This window comes from Argopecten irradians, chromosome 16 (assembly GCF_041381155.1).
Source record: "Argopecten irradians isolate NY chromosome 16, Ai_NY, whole genome shotgun sequence".
Classification (NCBI taxonomy): Eukaryota; Metazoa; Mollusca; class Bivalvia; order Pectinida; family Pectinidae; genus Argopecten; species Argopecten irradians.
The window spans coordinates 16005735-16031533 of NC_091149.1; the positions used below are offsets into that span (position 1 = coordinate 16005735).

Consider the following 25799-nt stretch of genomic DNA (forward strand, 5'->3'; position numbering starts at 1 on the left):
TCGGTGGTTTATACGACGACGAGTTATTTTTAGAAACTGGTTGAACGACATCACGCGTACCTAACGTTCAGTGTCTGTGCAGGTATGTCACTCAACATATCACAGGAACAGGCGCATGTGTTTGTTAGCACGTTAGCTCAAACGGACAATAAAAGGAAGGAACGGAGTAGCCCTGAATCGCCTATTGATATTGAGTCGAAAAGGTATTCAGTTTTCCCCACCCCACCAACAATAAACATGGATGGGCAGATGATGTTTACTCCAGACTTTTTTATCTAAGTTCGCCGAAATGTCGGCACCGTCGCTAGCATCCTTGGTCTCGAGTCTATTGCTTGACTCAATTAAACCCCATATTGAACAGGCAGTCAGCCATGCTATTTCAAATAACCATACGATCAACGAGGTGGTCGATTCTAAAGTCAACGAGATCATCGCTCCGATGAAACTGGAGGTCCAACGCCAAGCCACAGGTAGGGCGTTAGAATGTACCTGCTGTCCCTATTGCATGATCGTAAAATAACTAGATTTAGGTATTATCTTTTCTTTTCTTCCTAACTGACTTCATCTTTCCTAATGCCTTCCTTGGCACCGCCTCACTTCCTGGCCTTGAGTTGAGCGTTCGCCCTGTGAGGAGGCTCTGGGTTCTGTCCCTGGCTGAAACACACCAAAGTCTATAAAAGTGGTAGTTTCTGCTCCTGCTTAGCGCTCACCATAACGGGAATGGGACGACTGGTTCGCCCGTTGTCAGTATAATGTGGCTCGGGTGGGGTGTGTTGCTTGGTGTCTTCGGTGGCATGCTTCAGTGTTATAGCACTATAAAAGGGCAACAGTTCCACTATACAGAAGGACACAACACGAATATACCGCAGTCTCCCAGGACACCCACTCGCACAACATACACGCAACACACAGCATACATGGGAGGCCGTGTTCAAGGTAAAATCTGATCTAAAAATCTTTATCATAGAATGCCTCACTCCATATCGACAAGGTATCGTATCCGAACTTGGGAGAGTGTGGAAAAACAAAATCATTGAGTCCCACTGGACAATGGATGGTCTTATTTTCGCTAAAGTGTCGAAAACCTCCCCGAGGATCCTCATATCCTTCTACGAGTCTGTGAACGCTTTGTTTGATTGTTTGTTTGATTAATTAACGTCCTATTAACAGCTATGGTAATGTAAGGACGGCCTCCCATGTATGCTGTGTGTTGCGTGAATGTTGTGAGAGGTGCGTGTTTTGGGAGACTGCGGTATATTCATGTAATGTCTTCTTGTATAGTGGAACTGTTGCCCTTTTTATAGTGCTATATCACTGAAGCATGCCGCCGAAGACACCAAGCAACACACCCCACCCGGTCACATTATACTGACAACGGGCGAACCAGTCGTCCCACTCCCTGTATGCTGAGCGCTAAGCAGGAGCAGAAACTACCACTTTTATAGACTTTGGTTTGTCTCGGCCAGGGGACAGAACCCAGAGCCTTCCTCACAGGGGCGAACGCTCAACTGAAAGCCAAAAGTTAGGCGGTGCCAAGGGAGGCATTTGGAAGGATAAAGTCAGTTAGGAAGAAGGGAAAAGATAAGATCCTAAATTTAGTCGCCTTTTACTATCATGCAATAGGGTCAGCAGGTACAATTCTAACGCCCCACCTGCAGGGCCATCTGTGAACGCGATCACGACAAATTTGCGGGTTTCTATGTCGCATCTCTCCTCTAGATCCAGGTACCATGCTACTGGAACTCAGTCTGCTCCATCTACCACTTTGTCCTCTGCGTCGGCTGGACGACGTGTCGTATCGGATTAAGTGGTATACACGTGTCCTTCTATGTGCACATATATGTACATTTAGATACTGTATACTCGTTATTCTTGCCATGAGGTGGCGACTCGTTTATTAAATACACTTATAATATATTAGTGAATCATATGTGTATATACCGCTATGTTCATGATTATTCCGTCATAAATTGTCTTTTTTAAAAAAATGGCAAATGTAATCTTTACATCCCTATAACATGCGACTTAAAAAATGTTAAATTTGTATGTATGTTCATCTGTTCTTCTTCGATTCTTTGGCCTTTCTCAAATGAGTTTACAATATCCGTGGGTTAACAACGTGCTCTGGTAGTTGAGCCTTACATTATTCATGTACTATAGGAGACTTTTCCTCACGTTGCATTCTGGTCGACACATGTCCGCTGAATGGCCACGAGCCTATGAACTGTCTGTTTTGGTGGTCAGAAGGTGGATTTGTGAACGGAATGCAGTCTTTAGCACTGTCTCGTATCGTTTAAATGTCAAATCGCTGATATTTGTTTGTTTTTCTTATAATTGAACGAATAAGCTTGAATTGAACCTGTTTAAACTCCTTTGAAATAATAGATCAAGGTTCTTTCCATTTTGTTTCCCTTGTCCCTTTACGTTCTACATTATCTAAGCATTAGCGAAATTGATTTTGTGAGACCCGCAAATGTGCGTTTACAGGTATGAACGTGTACGTGGTATGCACACGTGTGTACATGTACAACGGTACATGTATGCGTATCAGAGCTAGAGTAAAATCGTACAATCAATTTTGTCAAGTAAACGCCAATATGACAAGACAAGAATTAAAGTGTATGTTTCCACAACGAATTACGGTAAACAGATGTATACGGTTAATGAACAGCTCCTGAGGTTGTTGATGTTATGATAGACTATCCGACTATACATATTGCACAACGCTCGAACCTAGTCGAAGACACGATCATTCATCTTGATTGTACGTGTGTGCACATGTATTACTATGAGTTATTTTGGTACGTTATACCGAAACAGTTTTTTTTAAACAAGGACATAGTCATTTAGATCCCCCGCCAATGGAGATATCAAAGCAAGTTTGATTGTGGAGACTTATGTGTATGAAAAAAACCAGGAAAAAGGAAGTTGAGCTAAAGAAAGATGGTGTATAATTCAAGTAGAGCGGGGCTGCAATTGTTGAATCAGGTATACAGCCTTGACGTTTATTATTAGACTATATACACAAAGATGGGGGTGGAGTTTTGCAAAGTAACATATTATCATTTACCATGATATTTTCAGCAATGTTTCCATTGTAACGGAAAAAGTGCAAAAAATTTGCAAAAGTAAACGGCAAATTTAGCAGTTACTACTAGACCATAAAAAGATATGTTCTATGTTTTCCAATGTTTACCTGTACTCATACCACTGTACATAGCAAAAACGTTACTAGACCATAACAATGTTCATGAAGTACCATATATATTTAACATTGGAATGGTTAACAAAAAGTGAAAATAAAAATACAAAAGGCACTACTAGATCCATAAGACATGTTTGAAGTTTCCGTATATACTTTTTAGAGTTTATGCACCGGAAACCTTATTCTATTTTACGGACGGCGGACGGAACCCTTTGATCTATAAGTAAATCCGAATATGCATACCATTGTACCGTACGGATTTTATACAATCAATACATGTATATATAAGATGAAGCTCCAATATAAATATTCATATTACAGTGTAATATTATCTGATAATCATAAATAATTAAGTCTGAATAAAATTACCACTCACATATATTATATCTATGTTTAACTCAACATAGTTTTAAATCTTATATATATATCATATAGTACATGATATATGACCTTTTATACATAACATGTGTTTAAAATTAACATGAATATGAATGAAGGATCAAATATATGTCCACATAATTTATATATTTACCCACCACACCTTGCTTCTATCCGATCAGAGATTATCCATGTTTCACCACTCAAGAGTTTCCTTTATTCTACTTCTTGTAACCTGTCCGTGTTATGTACTCTGTTTTGTTTTTCAAATGCTTCCCTTTCGTTTCACTTTCCTTCCTGATATCTTCTGTCTTTACGATTCAACCCACCTTACAGGATGCGCAATCATATTACCGCTGGTAGATCTCTTATTCACATTAACCGTCTTTATTTTTCAACCCACATGACCGGTAACGATGCATGTGCATGGAGGGCTGCCATCGGATGTTTCTATTGTAAAATATCCTGCATATCAATTACCTATGTTTTTAAGAAAAATCTTCCGAATAGTTTCAAAATGTTTCTTTTCAAACTCATTTGTGTCCATTTAATATATGTTTTGCTTCTGCAGTTGTCCCACTTCATTCTTAATCCATATAATTCGTTGGCAATTATTTTACTAATAGCTGGGGATATTCATCCAAATCCAGGTCCTGACTCTGATAGCAGTTTATCTGTTAGTACTCTGAGTATCCTAAATTTGAATATCCGCAGTCTGCGGAACAAAGTGAATTATTTGAATTCATTGGTAGACGATATTGATATTGTATGTGTTACGGAAACACATCTTGATGACTCTATTCCAAACTTTGACATCCGAATAGATGGTTTCTCTGAACCTTTTCGAAGAGTTAGAAATATGTTTGGTGGCGGTGGCGCTATGTATATCTCAGAATCCCTTTTCGCCAAGCGAAGACTTGACCTTGAATCTGATAACACTGAATTAATATGGTTACAGATAAAATGCAAAAATATTCTCTATCTAATTTGCAACTTATACAGACCCCCTAGTAATAATAGTATTGACCTGTGGCAGCATCTGCGATATTCGATTGATACTGCATTTCAAGAAACTTCATAAGTAATTATCACAAGTGATTTAAATGTTGATTTTTCTGTAAAAGTCGGAGATGATTTAGGTTATATTCTGACAAATTATAATTTTATTAAATGTAGTTACAGAGTCTACCAGGCAATCTGCTACTTCTTCCACACTTCTTGATCCGTTTTATAGTTAGTGATTTGGTTGATGTCATTTTTTTCTGATGTTATTAATATTGAGCGAGCAATTAGTGACCATGATGCAGCATTTGTAATAATTAATATTCCAGTAAAAAATAATCACTTTTTATAAAAGAAAGGTGTGGCAGTACAAGCATGCTAATATTGAAGAACTAAAGACCACGTTAAGCAGTATCCCGTGGTTTGATATTTTGAACAATATGCCAAATGTTCATCAAATGTGTAAGTTTTTTTTACTGAAACATTTCTTGATGCTATAAATAAATGTATTCCTTATAGAGAAATTCTGGTCAGAGATACAGACAAACCGTGGATGAATAGCCTCCTCAGACTCTATATGAGAAAAAGAGATAGACTTAAAAACATTATTTAACCATAGGACAGATCGAAATAGGAGTAATTATAAGCTTATGAGAAATAAAGTGAATAACATGATAAAAATGGCAAAATAAATATTCTACGATAACATTGATACAGTGATAGATAATAACAATAACAATCCCAAGATATATTGGAAACTTCTTAGAAATATACTTAAAGGACAGAAGAACACAGAGATATCCCCGTTATTGGACTGTACCACTAACGAAATGATATATGATAACGACAGTAAATGTGAACTTTTAAATAATTATTTTAGTTGTTTCCAACTTACCGGCAAATTAATTAGATAAAGATTTACCATTATTTGATAGTCGTACTGGCTCTGTTTTATCTGAAATAAATATTGCTCCCAGTGAAATCTTAGACATCATAGATATATTAAATGTTTAAAAAGCGTCAGGCCCTAACGGTATAAGTCATAAAATGTTGAAGTTGGCCTCAAATGAAGTTTGTGTGCCTCTGTCTATTATATTTAATTATTCCCTTAAATCTAATGACCCCCTGACGCATGGAAAATTGCTATTATATTTAATTATTTTTAAATCTAATGACCCCAGCATTGTGTCTAATTAGAGACCAATATCTCTTCTAAGCTGTATAGGTAAATTATTTGAGCGTGTAGTATATAAATACATCTATAATTTCATGATTGATAATGGCTTAATCTATAAATACCAGGCAGAATTTTTGCAGCCAAGCATTCTACCACTCAATAATTACATGTGATTCCTTAGAAAAGTACGAACATTCCATTTTAATATTTTGTGATTTTTCGAAGGTTTTCGACAGGGTATGGCATAAGGGTCTCATACATAAGCTGAACAATTACATGTACGGTATATCAGGTCAACTTCTTCGATGGATAAGTGACTACTTGTGTAACAGAAAACAAGCGGTTTTTGTAAAACAATCATTATTTTCTTTTAAAACAATACTTGCTGGTGTTCCTCAAGGTTCTGTACTCGGACCCTTGTTTTTCCTGATATACGTTAATGATTTATCTTGTAATCTTGCTTCTCTAACTAGGCTCTTTGCAGAAGATACCGCACTCTCTTACTCATCCTTGAACTTACTTCTAATCGAGAATGAAGCAAAATCGGACTTCAGGAAACTAGAACTTTGGTCGAAAGATTGGTTGATGAAATTCAATCCCATTAAAACAGAGACTCTAGTCATATCTAATCGTCAGTTGCCGTATAACCCGTCCCTTACTTTCGATAATACTCCCATTCATTTACTAATAATCACAAACACCTCGGTATTATTATGACTAACGACTGTTAGTAGAATAGAATATATCACAAGTAAAGTAACTAAATACATAGCAACTCTACGCAAACTTAAACTTATTCTAAAAAGAAATAACTTGGAAAAACTGTATCTCACTTATATGCGACCTTTACTTGAGTATGCGTGTTTCATTATCGACAATATGAATTCGGGAAGGTCGGGAAACTCATTATCTATACATAAAATCTACCCTGCATGCAGTTCAAGTTTGGAGATACAAACATGTAATGTACAACTCGTAGTACAGTACGTACATATGGAAATCTTCATCTTACATCTCTGGCATGTTTGATATATTTTGCCTATCATACTGAAAGGTTATAATGTTGTCATATGCATAGGACTATAACATCTTATTTCAAACTGCAGGCGATGTACATGTTTGTGACACAAGCAAACTTAAGACGCGTGTTTTTTTGTTTTTTGTTTTTGTTTTTTTTTCCCCGTTAAAACTTAACACCTCACAAATTTGACCTAAATATAAATTCACGATTACAAAATTAAAAACCGCTAAGATTTTTTCTGTAATAAACTGGTACAAGTTACAATATATGTGTTAAATGCAATACAGATATATATATGTAAACATATAATAAGGTACCATGACACCAGTCATGTTCTAATAAACTAGGAGTTTTGAAAAATGAAAGGCAGATACGTATACGAAAAACCGTAATGATTTCTCTTATAAACCGATAAATGTTTGCTTAATGAATTTTAGAGATAACGAATGTATAATTGAAGTAAAAAAACACCTTTTATGGTAAAGAACTTAATTTCAACGATAACATAAATTACAACACAATTTGAAATTCTAGGTGGATTTGATATCGTTAGATTTGAAAATAATTAACTCTATTAAATAATGTTTAAAGTCGGATAAGTAGCGAATATTTACTATACTAAAAACTTTTATATTTATAAACTCTCCATTCTACAAGCAGATAAGTCGAATCACACACACGAAATATGTTATCTCTGAGGTTTATGATCAATACGTTAAATCATAGTTTTGGCCTCACCCATTCATATTCTACGAGCAGAAGACAATATGAGTTTTAATTAGGTGATTGTCAAAAAGCTAGATAAATGTTTTTGCAAATGGGGCTGGTAATTCTTAGTGACGGGACTTTGTATGTGTAGGATGATATTGAAAGGAAAATTATCAATTTTTCCAGCGGTAGTAGCCGTGTTTTTATAGCCGCTAAAGGTAGTCGGGTTAGAAATTTAGCCACAACTTTCAGCTGACAATTGATCTTCACCAAATGAGACTTTAATCGATTTTAACTCCGCCTACTTCAAGTTCATCCAATCATCGCCACCTTAGGGTGAGTGGGACGCGACTATGTTGTGGCGTCTCTTCATCATACAAGACTTTTCAATAGGAGGATATCTAAGGGTCACAAAAAAAACCGAGCTTGCCGAGGTTTGCAACATTTGTGATGTACACTACCAAGACGTTTACGCTACAGTAGTATAGTACTTCGAGGCTTTATTGTATGGGTAGCCATGTCGTTCACATTACATAGGGGTAACTTCAGTAGTAGTATTGTCGTTCAACGGCAACGGCAGTAAATGATGTTATGTTAATAAAAAAGCAGCCAGTACATGACCACTAAAAAGCTTTTTTGTTTATTAAAACAAAAGCTTTATTACTTTTAAAGACATGTAATGTGTATGTAACAAATATATTTCTGTAAGAACATTGAACGCCAACGTTGCATTCGGGCGCAAAACATTACATATTCTATTAACGTTAACTTTCTGTATCCTATTGAAACTTTTATTTTACAGTTTCTAATGGCATTTCGTCCACTTTGATCGGTGATAGGTCAGAATCAGGAGAAAACAATTTCTCTTACGAGGACGGTACTGCAATGTCTTATTTTTATTGGCGGCCAGATCAACTCACTGGTAAATGGAGAATTGCAGTATTCAACACACATAATTTTGAATGGCAAATAGGCACGGAGGATCACAACGGTCATTCATATGCAAATTTTAAAGTGAAATTGATGGAGCTAAACTGACAATGTTTGACAAAAGATGGTGATCCGAATGATGCCAGTCATCATATAAAAAGTGTTAGAACACCAAGGACAGTATTCACCAATCGAAACGACTACAAAATGATTTTATTTCCCGACAAAGTTCTACTTAATGTCTTGGTGTTGCATGCTAGACTATTTTGTAAACGTACTTCACCTTCATGTATGTACCGAATGATCCATTCACTGTCGATATCAAATATACATTGTATTGTACATGTAATATCATTTGATTTGAAATAAAATAAATCCCTGCTTAAACGATTTTTTCAATATTTTTTTTCTTTATCATTTAATTTGAAATGTCCAATTGCAATACCAAAGCATTGTTTTGTTTCGCTTTAATTGAATGCTAGACTCCATGACCGGCGCCGTAGCCCAGCAGTAACGTTCCGTGCGTTCTATCAATACGTATACAAATGCTAATAATAATCAAAACACAACCAAATCATTATAATTACATGTGTATTCGATGCGATAGTTGAAAGTTTACGAATATATATGGAAAAAGAAATTGTTTTCACAATGGCTTTTACACCACAAAACGTAAACAACCTAGAACATGCATTTTCTTAACTTGATCAATATATTGTAAAGACGCGTTCTCCAATATATGAGTGATTTTTTTTCAGCCACGAAATAGGAACATGTGCATTGCTTATGAAATTATGAAAGGAAAATCAATAAAAATGGTATTATAGATACTGCAGTATTACTCCAGTCATTAGTTTTCTGAATCGAATCTCGAAGCAAATGAACTGGATCATCGGCACAGCCATTCCATTAGTAAATATTAACGAACGCCAGGTGATCATTTCCGTCTAGTCAGAGAAAATAAGAGAACATATGCGTTGTTAGTCTTAAAAATAGAAATAGTGAATTTTATTACAAGTCAATACATCTTTTACACATACTATATTAAAGTGAATAGTCGGGCAACGAAAACCAGTCTAAATGCGTTCATTGGCCTTCCAAAAGTTCTCACATATTAATACGACGGTCAAGTTCTCCTTAGTTTCCCAGTTCTGACCATTAAAGTAAAGAAAAGTTGAAAGCATTGAAAGCGAGGCTGCGTTGAAATGTAACCACGGACATAGTGAGCCGGGAGGACGTTTTAGAATTTCCATACTTTAAATTAATTTCTTCGTACGCAGACAGATTTTGATGAGAGATTTTATTTTTCCATTTCATAAGAAATTATACTGGATACATTCACACCATTATACCGACTTTAGCCATCCTTGCCCGACTGTTCACTTTAAAGGTACAATGTAGATTTCGCCCAATGAAATATAAAGACTACGAAAATAAAAATTTATCCTGTACATAGATATAATCTTCAGATCATTTTCAATGCATGCAGCGAACAATAGTGATCAGTTGCCTAGCTTGACCAGGAAAATACTCCTCTAAAAATAGAGCGAAGTCAAGCTTTACATAGAACACGACGTATTTTTTTTCCAAAACGAGGCCGCAGCAACAAATGGAGCGTGCAACAAAATGTCAGATAGAAGTGACAGTCTTCACACGGCATGTTTAATAAAAAAATAACAACAACAAATCGAAGTGCGATGGACTGTTTATACATGTCATATAATCTAAAACACTTCAAGTTACTAACATACGCTCGCTAGCTTTGTACACTAAATATACATGTAGTTAGTCTGCGGCTGTTTGTGCGCTGGCATATGTGTTGAAATATAACTCACCACGTGCAACGCCGTTACACGAGTCCGCACAGATCCGGGAAAGTTCCACATGTGATGTGGCTTCTGTTTTTTCTATTGCTACATGCCATCTCTGAATTTAATTCCCTATAGATATCCTAAGGTGCTACTGAATTCATTATAATTTCCACCACTTTGTTGCCGATTGAGATATATATATATATTTTTATCACACACTTTCGTTTAGCCATTTTGTTTACTTTTAGTGCGTGGCAATGCGCATGCCCGAAACTTCGACAACACAATCCATCGCAGCTTCATTTTCATACTATTTTGTCTGACGGACACCGTAATAAATCAAGGGTTTCCTTCAATTTTGTATTCAAGACACATTTGTTCAATCTCAAACGCATAAAGAAATTACAAATGTACATTGAGGTATTTTAATATGTTTTTTTCATCTTTTCTTCCGTTTATCGCATTTCACAAAACATACATGTATTTATTTGGTTGGGAGAAACCTACCTTTAATTTCTCGTTGATAATGAAGCCATGGGCTAGGAGGGTCCAACATGACCCCCCACCTCCGAACCAATTTCTGTCTTGACCCTTATGACCCACTGATCACAAATCAAAATGTTCCCATTGCATAAGTTGGGATAAACTTCCAGTTATGACGTCATCAAGATGGCCGCAATCTCGAATTGCACTAAAAATGAAAAATAGTCATAACATTAACATTTTTCAACCTAAACAGACAAATGAGGTATCAAAATTAGACATCTGCTTGTACCCGAATATGTACATATACACAAATGTACGTGTTCGCTCGTATGGACGAGTCCTAGAAAAAGAAAGTTGTTAAATACCTTAACTACATGTAACTTCTGTAATTTACTTTTTTCTTTAGTAAATGTACATGTGTGACCGATAACGTAATGCAGAGGTCAATGTGTATCATCTATCTCTTTATTAGTTAAACACCTTATGTGATGAATACATATTTACTGTTTTTCATGTTTACGTAAAAAGCAATACAAACAGTCAGAAAAGCTATAAAACAGGTAGATGGACTCCGAAAAGCTTTGTGTAAACATGTCGGTAGATTAAGGTAGACCGTCCCTTCTGGTTTACTCTCGAGGATTTCGTTCATTCTTTTGATATTTTGATTTTAGGTATACCCTGATCACAAAAACCGCATAAAATCATATGTCACCAGGTTAATTTTTCTTCCAGGTTTGCTTAAAGATATGTACTAATGACGTAATATTCCGGATTTTAAGGATTTTTAGATAAATAATATTTCCTCCCTGTAACATCCCTTAACATACAAATAATATGCTTGCAACATGCTTATACCTTAAGTAGGTGATATAGAATTCATAACTTTATCCAATAAGCTGGGTTTTTCACAATAAAACGAAATATCGTTATTTTGAAATTAAATCCGGACCCAATTTTAGTGAAAAAATGCATCAAAATAGTAATGTTTTCTTCTTTTCTGAAAAAAAATTAGAATTTTCATTTTAGGCTTATTTGCAATTACAAAAGACGCTAAAAAGTATACCTCATCGCATTGTTTTTCAAAATGTGACCTAAAACCCCTTAAATTTAGACCTGAAAATGTTAAAACAAATAGGCGAATCGGTAGCACTTTTCAACGTTTTATGTTATTAATTTACCCTATTTAGTTTTCTATATTTACTATATTATTGGAGCATAGCAGATAACACAATAATTACGTATCTTGATGATTTTATTTTTTATATGTATATGAAATATAAAAAAAAACAGTTTGCAAGCTATATGTATATGTAGGCATGACATCAAACTTTCATATCAGCTTATTCTGAGACAAATACTTTGCTCTGTGTGATACTGTATTAAAGTTGATTATTTTCCGTTATAGCACCTTTCAAATTATAATTATAAGCGACTGTTTTGATTCTTGGATTTTACTTCATGCATGAATCTTCAAAACTATACTACATTTACCGATTGTCACACCTTTAGATTGATACACTTCAAGTAAACACTCTAAACGTTTCTAGACGAAATACTTGTTCGAATGCCGATTTCAATAGCGAGTTGTAATAGATGGGTAACGAAAAATAAAATACGTTCGCCGGGATCCGAATAGTGACGTTACAAACGTATGACGTCACAGAAGGGACGGTCTACGTTAAAAGTATCTTATAGGGGTCTGTCAAGTGGACAGGGATATCTCAACACGAGTGAAATGTTTGGCTGATCAACCCGAGGCTTGCCGAATATCTATAACGAGGGTTGAGATATCCCTGTCCTCTTGACAGACCCATGTTTGATTCTTTTTCACCCATAGTAGAAAAAACACGAAATTCATGTTTGTTCCCAGCTGTTTCGTTACGCCATTGTGCAAGAACGTCGTTATGCGTCAAAATTGATGACGTATGTGTAAGACAGAGATATCTTTTCCCTAGCAACCACTGGATATCCTGTGAAGTATGGGAGAAATATATACATTTGTATTATAAAAATACGATCTCTACAGTCTCTCGTACCGATCGGAAAAAATTGACAATAAATTCGACGTTAAGGACGTCAGTATATAGCTATATATATAGGATGCCAGGATTGCTAGGAAACCCGCTATTCTAGACAATTGTCGAAAGAAATGCGAGGCGCAATTTTTGGTGTTCAACCTGTTAAAAACTGTTGTCCTTGGTTTCTGCTCACTGTAGGAGAATGGGCCAAAATTAAAAAATGAAACAGAAAAAAAAACCAAATCGATACAAAACACTGTTGGGAGGCGCCTTACACGGACGGGGCGGTATGAGGAAACAGGACTATTAGGGCCTATAATGATGCTCAACAGTACAAATACTTAATAGAACAAGGAGTTTCCGAACTCCACGTTCTTCATACACTGGCCAAACAGGGATGACATTAATGCATACACCAATTTGCGTCATTGTCAAAAAAGCATGTAGTTAGAAGAACTATAGTAAGCATGCCAGCACTATTATAATAGCAACCGTTAATACCAAAGACAATGCAATGTCTCATTGTCGACAAAACAAAAGAAACTTATGTCCCCCATACAATACATATGGAAATAAAACATTAATATTTCTAGTATGAGCTGAGCGAGGATTGGATCTAAAATCGGTCGATCCATATTCCTGATTAGCGTCAGTATGAATGGAGTGGGAGATGGGATTAAACTAGATCAGCAAAACTCATTCATGGTTGGCGAGAACGGCCGGTCTGATTTGTTTTCCAAACAACCACTTATACTCTCATATTTCTCTCATCAAAGTTTGTATATGTAAAGTCCTACACTTTAACAATTATGCATTAATGGAAATTATTGAATATTTGATGGACACAAACACTTGCCACAGTCACCCATATCCATTGACTAAATATGTTGGTGGTACTTTTAATTGTAACAAAACATTTAAAAGCTCCGATCGATCTGTAAGTGTCAGGAACTATTAACAGTAGATAAAATAATAAAGTAGATCTCTAGCGCTTGTAAACAACATTTACACTCCCGGGTTGTAAAAGGTATAATATTTTCTTCACGATTCATCGAAAATGTTAGTTATTCAGAGAATCAAAACTTAACCGATATCGAACAAACAAGTCAATGTTGTAATGGAAGGATCTAATTTCAAACAGCTTCAGATAAAGTCGACTGACAATATCACATTTGTACCTAAGGGTCTATATTTGTTATGTTAAATAGAGTACACTGATCAGTATATTGAATATACAGTACTGTCATAAGCAATGGGGAACGTTCGATCTAATTCAAAAGTACGCTACCCCCTGTTCAGATTTATCTGAGATAAATTCATCACTGCAGCAAGATGTTTCGCATAACCTTCATTCTTTCTATTTGTTTCAACTTAAACTCGAGTGAGTCGATTAGTTCGCGATTCCAAGAAAATACAGAGATGAAAGGACTAAGAGTATCTGACATTACAAGTGTCATACAATCTAAAAGTGCTCTTCATTGTGTGATGAAATGCGTTAACGCAGGAACTTGTGAGTCCGTGTCGTATCATAATACAAGTAGATCTTGTCAACTCCATTCGTACCTCCTTACTGTGAATTCGGCCGGAGTGATAGCCGAAGATGATTGGAAGACCTACAGCTACTTTAGAGGTTTGGTTATCTTTGGAATTAAAGCATTACTATTTATTTGATGTTTTAATATAATTACAATAATATATATAATGTATCAAATTAATTATGATAATATTTATTATCATTATAATGTTATCTATAACTAAAGGTCCGCTATTCTTCCTAAACGACTTTAAATGCTTAAAAAAGGAATGCAGAAATGTAATAAATTTACATAGTCGCGAAAATTATTCACTTAACTTTAATACCTATCATCGCTTTCTTAGCAATTTAATTACGGTTTACATGATGTATCTTATGATCTTCGCCGTTGTACTAATTATCGTGCGTTAGTTGACTATCACTGCACCAGAATGCAAAACAGCGAAATTAATTATCAATGTAAACACTTTCTATGTAAATTGTCTATGGGTTTTTTTTGTTTTTTTTTTTTTTGTAATTGTGAAGAAACTTTTCATGTTTGTTTGTTTAAAATTTTATTTTAATTAAATGCCACATTTGACTTGAAAATATTAATATTAAAAATTCTTTAATCTCTATGATTTTATGTATATTGGTTTAGTTATATCTATTCCCTTAACTAAATAAATGTTCCCTGGTATTTTAATTTTTAATGTTAGATTTTGGGAATAGCTATTTGTTTTATAGAACATGACTACACCATATATATGTAATCAACTCCCTTTATAAGCACGTTGCTTAATTCCATTTATCATATGAATACAATTATATACAAGTGAAGTAAACAATTATGTCCAAGGCTTTTCTTGTAGTTTAATAATTTATTATTAATGATGCAAAAAATAAATATTTTATAGTTTCAGGAGCAACATCCACCCCGAGTTACCAAGAGTCAACACAACTAGGTAAAATTAATTTCCTAACGATATGACACCACGTGTTTAACATGTCATATTGCACTAGTGTAATGAATAAAGTTACATTTCTTGTAATTAAAGGTGTGAACATGGATGTTTATATATACTGGTTTAGATGCATTAAAACCAGCAATATACCAATAACATAATGGTAAATGTCGTATGACATATCACACGTTTAGAGAGGCGAAGAAAAAGATTTAGAACACTATTTTGCTTTTTTCTATCACAAAATGAGAATGAGGTATAGATCATACACCTTAAGAATCTCATCTCAAATTTCAATCATTATCCACACATGACATTTTATGTCAGCCTGATGTGGTCTGTTCAAATCACCTTTTGTCGGTCGTCCTCTGTCTTGAGATCTTAAATAATTTACATATTCGATTTTAGCTCTACAATAATTGGGACAAATTCAGTAACATTCTACTACACAGACCGTCATTTTCCTAAAACAATTCGAAATCTTGGACTGTATTGCGACCACTCCAACGTGAGCCGTGGGAAAAATTAACCAAGCTAGAGTTTCGAATTTATCCATGGGGAGGGGGAGGGATTTTATCTATTGGTTATGTTGGGTGAATATATTTCTTAGAATTATCTACATATAAGAAGGTTAATTACGGAATATATCTATCTTGGATAGAAATTTTAGTAGGGGATGGCAATTAAAGATGGCCTCATTGATCACGATTGATTCATTCCGGAAAAGCAAAAGCTCCTAAACTCCTAATATGATTACATCAAATCTTCCGCATAGTTTGAAATATCAATGCTATAAAATAACTGATGTTTAACACTGCTAAAAAGTGTTTTTAATTGGAGACGACTTCCGCCTAATTATATAAATTTTGGTTTACAAAATGAATGAAATAATTCAATATATGACATGAAACATTATTTCTAAGGTTGTTTCTGACTTTTTAATTAATTAACAAGAAATCTTTGCGCCCACCTGGCGGCCATCTTGTCGACCTTTGTTTGTTTGTTAGTTTGATTAATTAGCGTCTATTAACAGCTATGGTCATATAAGGATGGCCTCCCGTGTATGCGGTGTGTTGCGTGTATGTTGTGCAAGGTGCGTGTTTTGGGAGACTGCGGTATATTCATGTTGTGTCTTCTTGTATAGCGGAACTGTTGCCCATTTTAAAGGGCTATATCACTGAAGCATGCCGCCAAAGACACCAAGCAACACACCCACCCGGTCACATTATACTGACAACGGGGCGAACCAGTCGTCCCACTCACTGTATGCTGAGCGCTAAGCAGGCGCAGAATCTACCACTTTTTTAGACTTTGGTATGTCTCGGCCAGGGGACAGAACCCGGAGCCTTCCTCACAGGGGCGAACGCTCAACTCAAGGCCAAAAGTGAGGCGGTGCCAAGGGAGGCATTAGGAAAGATAAAGTCAGTTAGGAAAAAGAAAAAGGATAAGATCCTAAATTTAGTCGCATTTTTACGATCATGCAATAGGGGCAGTAGGTAAAAATCTAACGCCCTACCTGCAGAAATCACTTTACAATTATTGTAATATTGTAATAATTACAGTAATATTATTAATATGTGAATTACAGTAAATTGTTAATATGTGAAATGAAATTGCAGACCCTTACATTGAATCATCGTCTGTATGACCTCATTTCACTGCACTGTAGATATATATCGGCTATCTTAATATCTTTTGGCGGCGAATAATATATTAAAATATGTAAAGGTGCGATAAATATCAATATTGAATTATTTGAAGTTGTTTGAACCTACCAAACCTACCGAGTCCGATATCCAAGTTGGTCAGTCAATTTGAGGGCCCTGTCTGACGTGTTAGTATCACTGTATACTACGTCTAAATTGTTCAGATCACCTTGCTGTGGTCCGTCCGTTAAATCTACTGCAGGATTCTTTCTCAAATCTCATATGTTGCTACTCTTAGGGACCTTGTTTTGCATATTGTATTTTTTGGACCGATCGATAAAGAAGATGGCCGACGTACAGCCTTCTTAGATTTTGATATTTGAGATTGTTACCGCTATTTCTTAAACAGTACTGAATCGTTGTTAATGAACTTTATTGTATAGTCTCCACATTGGTCCTAGTTGTGAATACTGTATTTTGGCAGCCATTTTGGTCTTTTATATCTGAAGTTTGAAAAAGCAGAGAATATATCCTTAATTCAATTGTCAGTATAATCTCTTGTTTTAAATTGTTTTTTAAAATTTTACAGTTTCAGAACTCGGACATTTTTTTTATAATATATAATTGTTAAATGCGCAAATTGCCCCTTTCAAAAAAGACCTATATACTGTGTGTGGACTTTTCAAAATTAATATTTTTAAGACTTTATCCACAGTTTATTAACTGTTTATTTTTTCAGAAGCGACAACTACACAAAGTAACCAAGTGACAACACAACCAGGTATGGCCTGAAATTACTTCGCTTTAACGACGTGTAAAGCAACCTGTCGAAGACTTCGAGAGTGTTTGATACTGAGTCAAATTGTTCATGCATTTGACTGCCCCATATAATCTCGTGTTTACTAGTGAAACTGTTGTCCTCAGATGTAGAAAATATCTAATACTCAAACACTACATATGGCTCATCTTTTTGCAAAATTGTCGGCCTCTTGGACATTTCCCGGTACATGGAAACAAAAACCAGCTGGTTCATCTGGAACGTTTACTTCACTTACATCCGTTTGAAATCCCTTGTTGTTATATATAGTTAAACATATTTTGGAACATTATTTTATAAGTCAAGTTAGATATTAAGTCAAACTGGATAGATTCATCATTACTTTGCTAGCCAATTGGGTGTGGTATATTGACCGATAACTTCCAGATATTATAACTCTTCATAGTTAAAAAATGCCAAACTGATAAAATCACTTACTCCTTAAAGAAGTGCCCTTACCCAAAACAGTAAATTATTATTTTACCTAAAATTCATATCTTAAAATATGATCTGAGACATTTTATATTAATGATATTTTCATATTAATCCTTGCTGACTACAGCAAGTGGGGACATCGGGGCAAACAACATTAACATTATATATCAGGACACAGCTGATGCTTCATGTCTTTATGGCTGTTGTTTGTTTGTTTGTTTGATTAATTAACGTCCTATTAACAGCTATGGCTGTTATGTTTTAGTTGAATTAAAAAGGGTTATAGAGGAAAATCATTGATATCAAATGAATCACGTTGCATTTGAACTTCTGATTAAAAGTAATGTTTCAGTGTTGCTCGTTAATAATACTTATTTCATCAATCTGATTAAAACACAGATCCTTTTAGCCACTAAGTTCATTAGAGGATATGACAACATCCCATAAGGGGTCATGTTCGGATGACCTTTTTACCATGTGTACTTTAGATCAAAAGAATTTTCTACACCTTGCTATGTCAATGGATAACTTCATTTCGTCCTAGTTTCCATATACATTTAGGTTTGTTGTGCGCTTTGGGCGAGATGACTATATTCACAAAAATAATTCTGACAGTATTTTCAAACTTTCTCGTCCCCAGTCAAGATTCTGGCGGCAACCATTTGATTGGTCATTTCCAAAGGTCACCAGAACGTGACCCCTAATGAAATGCTGTCAGATCCTCTTTTCAACGTAGAGATAATACGGATCAATATTTTAATCAAATTGGTTTTTCATTAATCAGCCAAACGTCTTTTTTATTTTAGAGTCGACCATCACCTCGAGTAATCAACAGTCAACACAACCAGGTATGAAGTCTTTCCGCTACTACGCCGCTTGTGTATAAAACTGTCTGACGAAAAACTTGAATACGTTTTAGAATCATGTAGAGTATGTCGGACATTTTGAGTATTTGTGTTAAATTTTGTAAACGACGTGAATTGTTTATAAAACGTTCTTCTTCACTGATTACAGGTGGCTGCGAAGCGGACGCTAACTACACTTACAACGAGCCTCTCGACTGGTGTTACCGTCTGATGTTTAGCGATACAACAAGGAAGAATGCAACTGCAGCTTACGAGTTTTGTAAACTTGATGCCGCTCATATGGTCAAAATCAACTCTCAGGAAAGAAACACGCATCTTCTGAATATTTTATGTAAGAACTGTAATTGCGTTTTTGGATCCTGTTTAATCTAGTGATAGTTTATATGCCTATAGTCACTTATTATGGGAACATAAACTAAGTTGATAAAATATGTGAATGCATTAGGTCTAACCAAAAGTATTACGGTTGAGTTATAAATTGCTGTCGTGATTGTATATGCACAACAATATGTGCATTTCAGTCAAACGCCATTGGTATGATAATGTGCAAAAATGACGATGTACATGATTTTGTTAAGTCGATTTTGATCAAACAAGCGTTCCTTGAACATGCTATAGACACTAGTTTACATAATGACACGATTATTTGCAGTTGGTAACAGAAATATGTAGCGAACCTCTTGGACTAACTAAACTGAATGTACAATCATTCGCATGATTTGCCATAGTTTGATAAGAGAATATGACAACGTCCAATTCTAACATCCTACCTGTAGAGCCTTCCCTCTAATGCAGGTAGTATTTATATAATATATATAACGACATGATTATTTGGTAAAAGATATATGTATTAAACCATATGTACATTTTTTGCATATTTCGCCCGGCCCTGCAAAATTTTGGATCTTATCGTTTTCTCTTCTTCCTAACTGACTTTCCTAATGTCTCCCTTGGCACCACCTCACTTTTGGCCTTGAGTTGAGCGTTCGCCCCTGTGAGGAAGGCTCTAGGTTCTGTCCCCAGGCCGTGACACACCAAACTATATTAAAGTGGTAGTTTCTGCAACTGCCAAGTACAGGGAGTGGGACGACTGGTTCGCCCGTTGTCAGTTTAATGTGACCGGGTGGGGTATGTTTCTTGGTGTCGTCGGCAGCATGCTTCGGTTATATAGCAACAGTTCCACTATACAAGAAGACACAACAGAAATATACCTTTCATGACCATAGCTGCTAATAGGACGTTAATTAATCAAACAAACAAAAGCACATTTTGCCAGAATTTGCAAACAAGACAGCAGTCTAAGAGGCAACAGTGATATCAAAGGTTAGAACGGATGTATAGACACTTTATATCAACTAAGTTATGTTTAATCACAGGCGTCTGCATCTGGTTTTGGAAAAATACAATGTCCTACCCCTACTTTATGAACAAGGTGAGACACTCCATGAACCGGAAGTTGAGGGTACGATCCAATTAACTATGACATTAGACCAAATTTGACGAAAATATTGAGTGTCCGCTCGTTTAATCAACGTACTTTAATTAAGAATTATGTTTTTGCAATGTATGCTAGGTTTTCGTCGCGAAGTTACGGTTTTTTTAATATGAAACAGGACACAAAGTATCCGAGTAGCGGACGATGCATCAACTATGAAATGGAAGTTGATCTTTCAAGCAAGCAGTTTTGCAAGTTGCAATCTGACTGGTTAATCAAATTAATTGACCAATCAAATTGCTTCTTGCAACTGCTCGCTTGAAGAGTTCCAATTCCGTTCCACAGTTGAAGTATCGGAGTGTCTCACCTTGTTCATATAGTAGGGGTAGGTTATTATATATTTTTATCAAACCAGAAGCAGACGCCTGTGGTTTACGTACACCCAAGAAGTGGCATATAGGCATACAAAACATCACTAGCTTAAACGGCGTTTTAAACCTTTATGGTCAGATAAGATCCTGAGCTTTCGGCAGATTTAAATAGATGACCTTATAACCACTCCGTTTGATAGAGGATTTGACAACATCCCATAAGAGGTCTTGTTCGGATGTTCTTTATACCACCTGTAATTCAGATCGAATGCATAAAAACTATTTCGTCCCAGTATACATACACATAAAGCTATGCATTGCTTTTTGGGTGACATGACTTCATACCCGAAAAGTGATCTGCAAGCTTTTTCAAACTGTTTTGTCCGCAGTCATGATTTTTACAAAGGTCACCAGAACGTGGCCCCTAATGGAATGCTTATTGATCTCCCTATCAAACGTAGTGATAATAAGGATCTGTATTTTTTATCAGATTGGGCTCTCGGAAAACATGCACAGAATCTAAATTTACACCTTTCAATTGGAATGTATTAACTGAAATGTATATATATTGTATATTTCAGACTCTCAAAGCATCGACTCCGTCTGGATAGGGGGATATTCACCCAACGAAGATAACAATTTTATCTACGAGGACGGTTCACCTTTAACATACTCCTCCTGGAGATCTAATAATCCGTCTGGGTTAAAGTTTATCAGGTTGCTCTCCAAGAACAACTATGAATGGCAAGATGCAGTTGGGTCTGGCAACCGTAGATTTATATGCGAACGTTAGTGTTGTTTTGTTTTCTTTTTTGAAAATAAGAACAAAAAATGACAACTGTTGTGTCTGCATTATTCACATTGATGTTTCAGCTTTAAGTTTATATATAAGTTTTGAAATATTATTTAAATCTTCTAATTAAACCACTGCCGGATTATATATTTGGTATCGACTGATCAAAGCCTTTGTATCTATTATAATTTCACGCTATTGTCTTTTAAATTATATATGCCTTACTGTGCGGAATATTTGACACGTTATATATATTGTATTCAGTTATCTAACGACCTCTATATGTTTCTAATCGATTGTACAAGCAGAACACATTCCAATGGTTGTTATTTTTTACGATGAATTCCTAAAGAAATTAAAAACAAAACTTTGCTGGACGTTAAGATTGTTAGGTCTGTGGGATATATATTTTGCTAGCAATTACTGATTGTTTCTTAACCCTGTAAACATACTTATTGTAGCAGTAGTTTTATTGTATCGTTTTTTGGATTACCTCCCCTTGGTAACAAAACATTCTGTCCGTACATCATTCTAATGTGATTTGGAAACACTATGATGCTGAAATAAAACAAGGAATGGATATATTTAAAAAGTCCAAAAATATAAAACAAAATGTGTTGACATTAAAGCCAACCATTTTATTTCGAAAGGTTCAAGGGGCCTGTATTGTAGTTAAATTACATTTGCTTTTTAGAAGTGTATGACAGGGCTTCTCTTTAGTCCAGAAACGCTACACTTGAGAGTTGGACGACTGGTTCGCCCGTTGTCAGTATTAAATGACCAGGTGGGGTGTGTTGCTTGGTGTCTTCGGCGGCATGCTTCAGTAATATAGCACTATATAAGGGCAACAGTTCCACTATACAAGAAGACACAACATGAATATGCCACAGTCTCCCAAAACACGCACCTCGCACAACATACACGCAACAGACCACATACATGGGAGGCCGTCCTTACATGACCATAGCTGTTAATAGGACGTTTAGCAATCAAACAAACAATATTGTCCTTAAACTATATTTTGTGTCGTGAGTGTAAATAATTCATATTGGGGACAGAAAATCGAAGGTAATATTCGAGTTACTTTTAAAGATAGATTATGCCGATTATTTAGGGTAAATTTCCGCATGTCAATTATTAACAAATGCAATTGACCCACTTACGTTTCAAAAAATGTTTTGTAAAAACTGGGATCATCGAGCTACTGGCCTAAAAGTCATAAATTTCTCTAAATAAACCTACAAACAGCCAGTGTTATCAATTAAACATGGTTGTTAAAATTTTAGTGACAATAAAATGTTTTGTTAATGTTCATAAAATTGCATTAAAATGTAGTTTTTTATATTAAGCACAAGCATAATTTGGTAAATATCATAAGAGAAAATCAACATCAATTTGTTAGCTCAACTGGTCCGAAGGACCAAGGTGAGCTTATGCGAAACCGTGGCGTCCGGCGTCTGTCAGTCAACAAAATTTGACTGGAAGCATCCTTATAGTTACTGGCCCTGCAGGTAGGGCGTTAGAATTTTACCTGCTGCCCCTATTGCATGATCGTAAAAGGCGACTAAATTTAGAATTTTATCTTTTCTCTTCTTCCTAACTGACTTTATCTTTCCTAATGCCTCCCTTGGCACCGCCTCACTTCTGGCCTTGAGTTGAGCGTTCGCCCCTGTGAGGAAGGATCCGGGTTCTGTCCCCATGCCGAGACACACCACAGTCTATAAAAGTGGTAGTTTCTGTTACTGCTTAGCGCTCAGCATACAGAGAGTGGGACGACTGGTTCGCCCGTTGTCAGTATAATGTGACCGGGCGGGGTGTGTTGCTTGGTGTCTTCGGCGACATGCTTCATTGATATAGCACTATAAAAAGGGCAACAGTTCCACTAGACAAGAAGCTTTTAATAGTCCCGTCTTTGCATTCAAAATAGGCCTACACACACGCAAACACTTGTCTATCCTCCATACAATAAAAGTCATGACTATGAAGAATTGAGCCTAAATCGCGTTCTTAGACCGATACATACATGACAAACATTCAGCAGCTCAACGGTCATACCATCAATAGGCTATATCACAGTAACTTTCCTCGCTTGAAAATAAAATATGGCGGCTCGCTCCACTTCGGACCGCATCACTACCCTGACAACGATACATACCGGTAGTCGTTCCGCCTTGGGTATCTCAATTTTTATTCGAAATGGACATTATTGATATATTATCAAATTGAAAACAAATATTTTGAAAATAATTTAAAAGTGTCATTGTTGTATTTCAAACCAAATTGCAGCTATAACATTCAACAATCGGAACTATATCTTCGGTCATCCTGACTACCGTAGTTGCCCAACTTAACAACCATCACCGTTTTAAATTTGACGTAAAATTAGATTTATTTATGTAAATATATCGATTAAACAGTGTTTTGATTGCGTTAAAGGTGGTGTGATTGCAATGGGATACAGACATATTGTACATGTAGCGCGTTGAATATGTATGTATCCCATTGCGTTCATACCACCTTTAACGCAGTCAAAACACTGTTCAATCTCTATATAATTATGTACATACTATAGATTTAGGTGGTCAAGACGCTTTGCTTAATATAGACTGAAGTAGGGTATGTATCGGGGTTACATAATTCTGTTCAAATACATCGCCATGTTTGATTTACCGCAAGTGACAAAATGAAACAATCATCAGGTAAAACGTGTTGAAGTTAAAAAAGTCAACAATATCAGATTAAACATTGTGAAACTTGATAAATACCAGTATCATTGGGATTTTACCCAAAATGATTTTTCATACTCGAGTTACAAAAATCTTTGAAATCATCTTTCGAAGTGAAAAATTGTAGGTTTTTCCAAATATGGTAAAGTAACGCGTAGCATCATGGCGGCCAAGTGAACCGTGTCGGAGATGCGAGTCGAAATGTGCTTACAAACATCGTAGCTCTAACGACTACTGTCTGTCAGAAATCCTCCCTCTGGCGTTCAGGGCTACGTTGTTGCAAGCGTTTGTTGAATGAATATCAGTCTCTGGATTTAATGTAGGGAATATATATTTCGACCCATGAGACACGGATTGCAGAAAAAAAATCCACAGCTAATGTACTTACGACTTTACTGAATAAAGCAGTTACAACAGCTATCATGAAAATCAAAGATTCATTTCTTCCTAATATGTTAATGAAATGAGGATATGTTCAAATTTATTTACAGGAAGAGACTATTGTGAGTGAGACTTATATACAGATGATATGTTTGATAATGCCGATCAAAACGATGTGGCAGTGTTGTATGTTGTTGCTCTTTCTGCATTTACTCCCAACCTTAAAACATAGTTGTGATGCCATTTATTGTTGTTTCTGTACTTTAACTCCCGGATTATCAGATGATTACCTGCTACTGTCCTATATGTTACCTTTTACTGTCTTATATGTGACTCTAATATAAGACAGTCACTTATAAGACAGTAAAAGGTAGCATATGGGAGAGTTACTCAATACGGCCTCGATACAGTTCTCTGTCCCATATATTGTACAGTTTTCAGCTTATCTCCATAACATAACCGAGTTTACATACTTCAATTGTATATTTGCTGTATCGGCTCGCTCACCCATCACGGTAGCTACTGAGCCGCTACATCAGTTGATAGGTCACGGCCGATACATTGTTGTTGGTTTTTTTTAGTTTTATGGCCCAGTATTGATGCTGTTTTGTAAAGTTGTCAAATTCTTGGGTTCCATAGTTTCTTGACTGTGGTGGTGTGTAGATTTGTCGTTGAATGATGAATACCTTCTACTGTTCTATCGAGCACACACCTTGTGTGGTCCTCTATGTTTCTCCCTCAGTCTTTCTGCCTAGCTGTCTCTCCCTCTACAAGAACTGGTCAGCTCTATTTATGATGAGTAATTTGTAGATTGTGTACGCATACAATTATATAACATATAATGTAAAAAGGAGTTGCGTGGGTTAAAATAATTTTAACAAAAACACATGAGAAAACTCATTCACAATGTTGATGAAACGATGAAATGTCTAATAGTTGTATTTTGTCAGTAATAGTGCGTCTTCTTGAGAAAACTAAAATATAATTATGTCTCACATCATTGAATAAAGTGTTCATGTCGGAGTCGTAATATTTATCTCGTATGTGTTTATAATCAATACAATAAAGTAAAATATGTTCCTCTGTGAGAGGAGAATCACATACATAGCATGTAG

The 25799-nt window shown here is 35.7% G+C and overlaps 1 protein-coding gene across 1 annotated transcript; it reads left to right on the plus strand.

Annotated features, from left to right (window-relative positions):
* The first annotated feature begins 289 nt into the window (after positions 1–289).
* Positions 290–22896, plus strand: LOC138310033 (C-type lectin lectoxin-Lei1-like). Its single transcript, XM_069251183.1, has 5 exons — positions 290–470; positions 17600–17641; positions 18919–18960; positions 19127–19309; positions 21366–22896. The coding sequence occupies exons 1-5, from the start codon at positions 290–292 to the stop codon at positions 21575–21577; spliced, it is 660 nt and encodes a 219-aa protein (XP_069107284.1). The 3' UTR covers positions 21578–22896.
* The last annotated feature ends 2903 nt before the right edge of the window (positions 22897–25799 follow it).

Excerpts from the sequence above, each read along its gene's own strand:
- LOC138310033 (XM_069251183.1), top strand. The coding sequence starts at position 290 with ATGTCGGCACCGTCGCTAGCATCCTTGGTCTCGAGTCTATTGCTTGAC. Across the intron at positions 17,642-18,918 it reads CCAAGTGACAACACAACCAG|AGTCGACCATCACCTCGAGT; the intron begins GTATGGCCTGAA and ends TTTTTATTTTAG. Across the intron at positions 18,961-19,126 it reads TCAACAGTCAACACAACCAG|GTGGCTGCGAAGCGGACGCT; the intron begins GTATGAAGTCTT and ends CACTGATTACAG.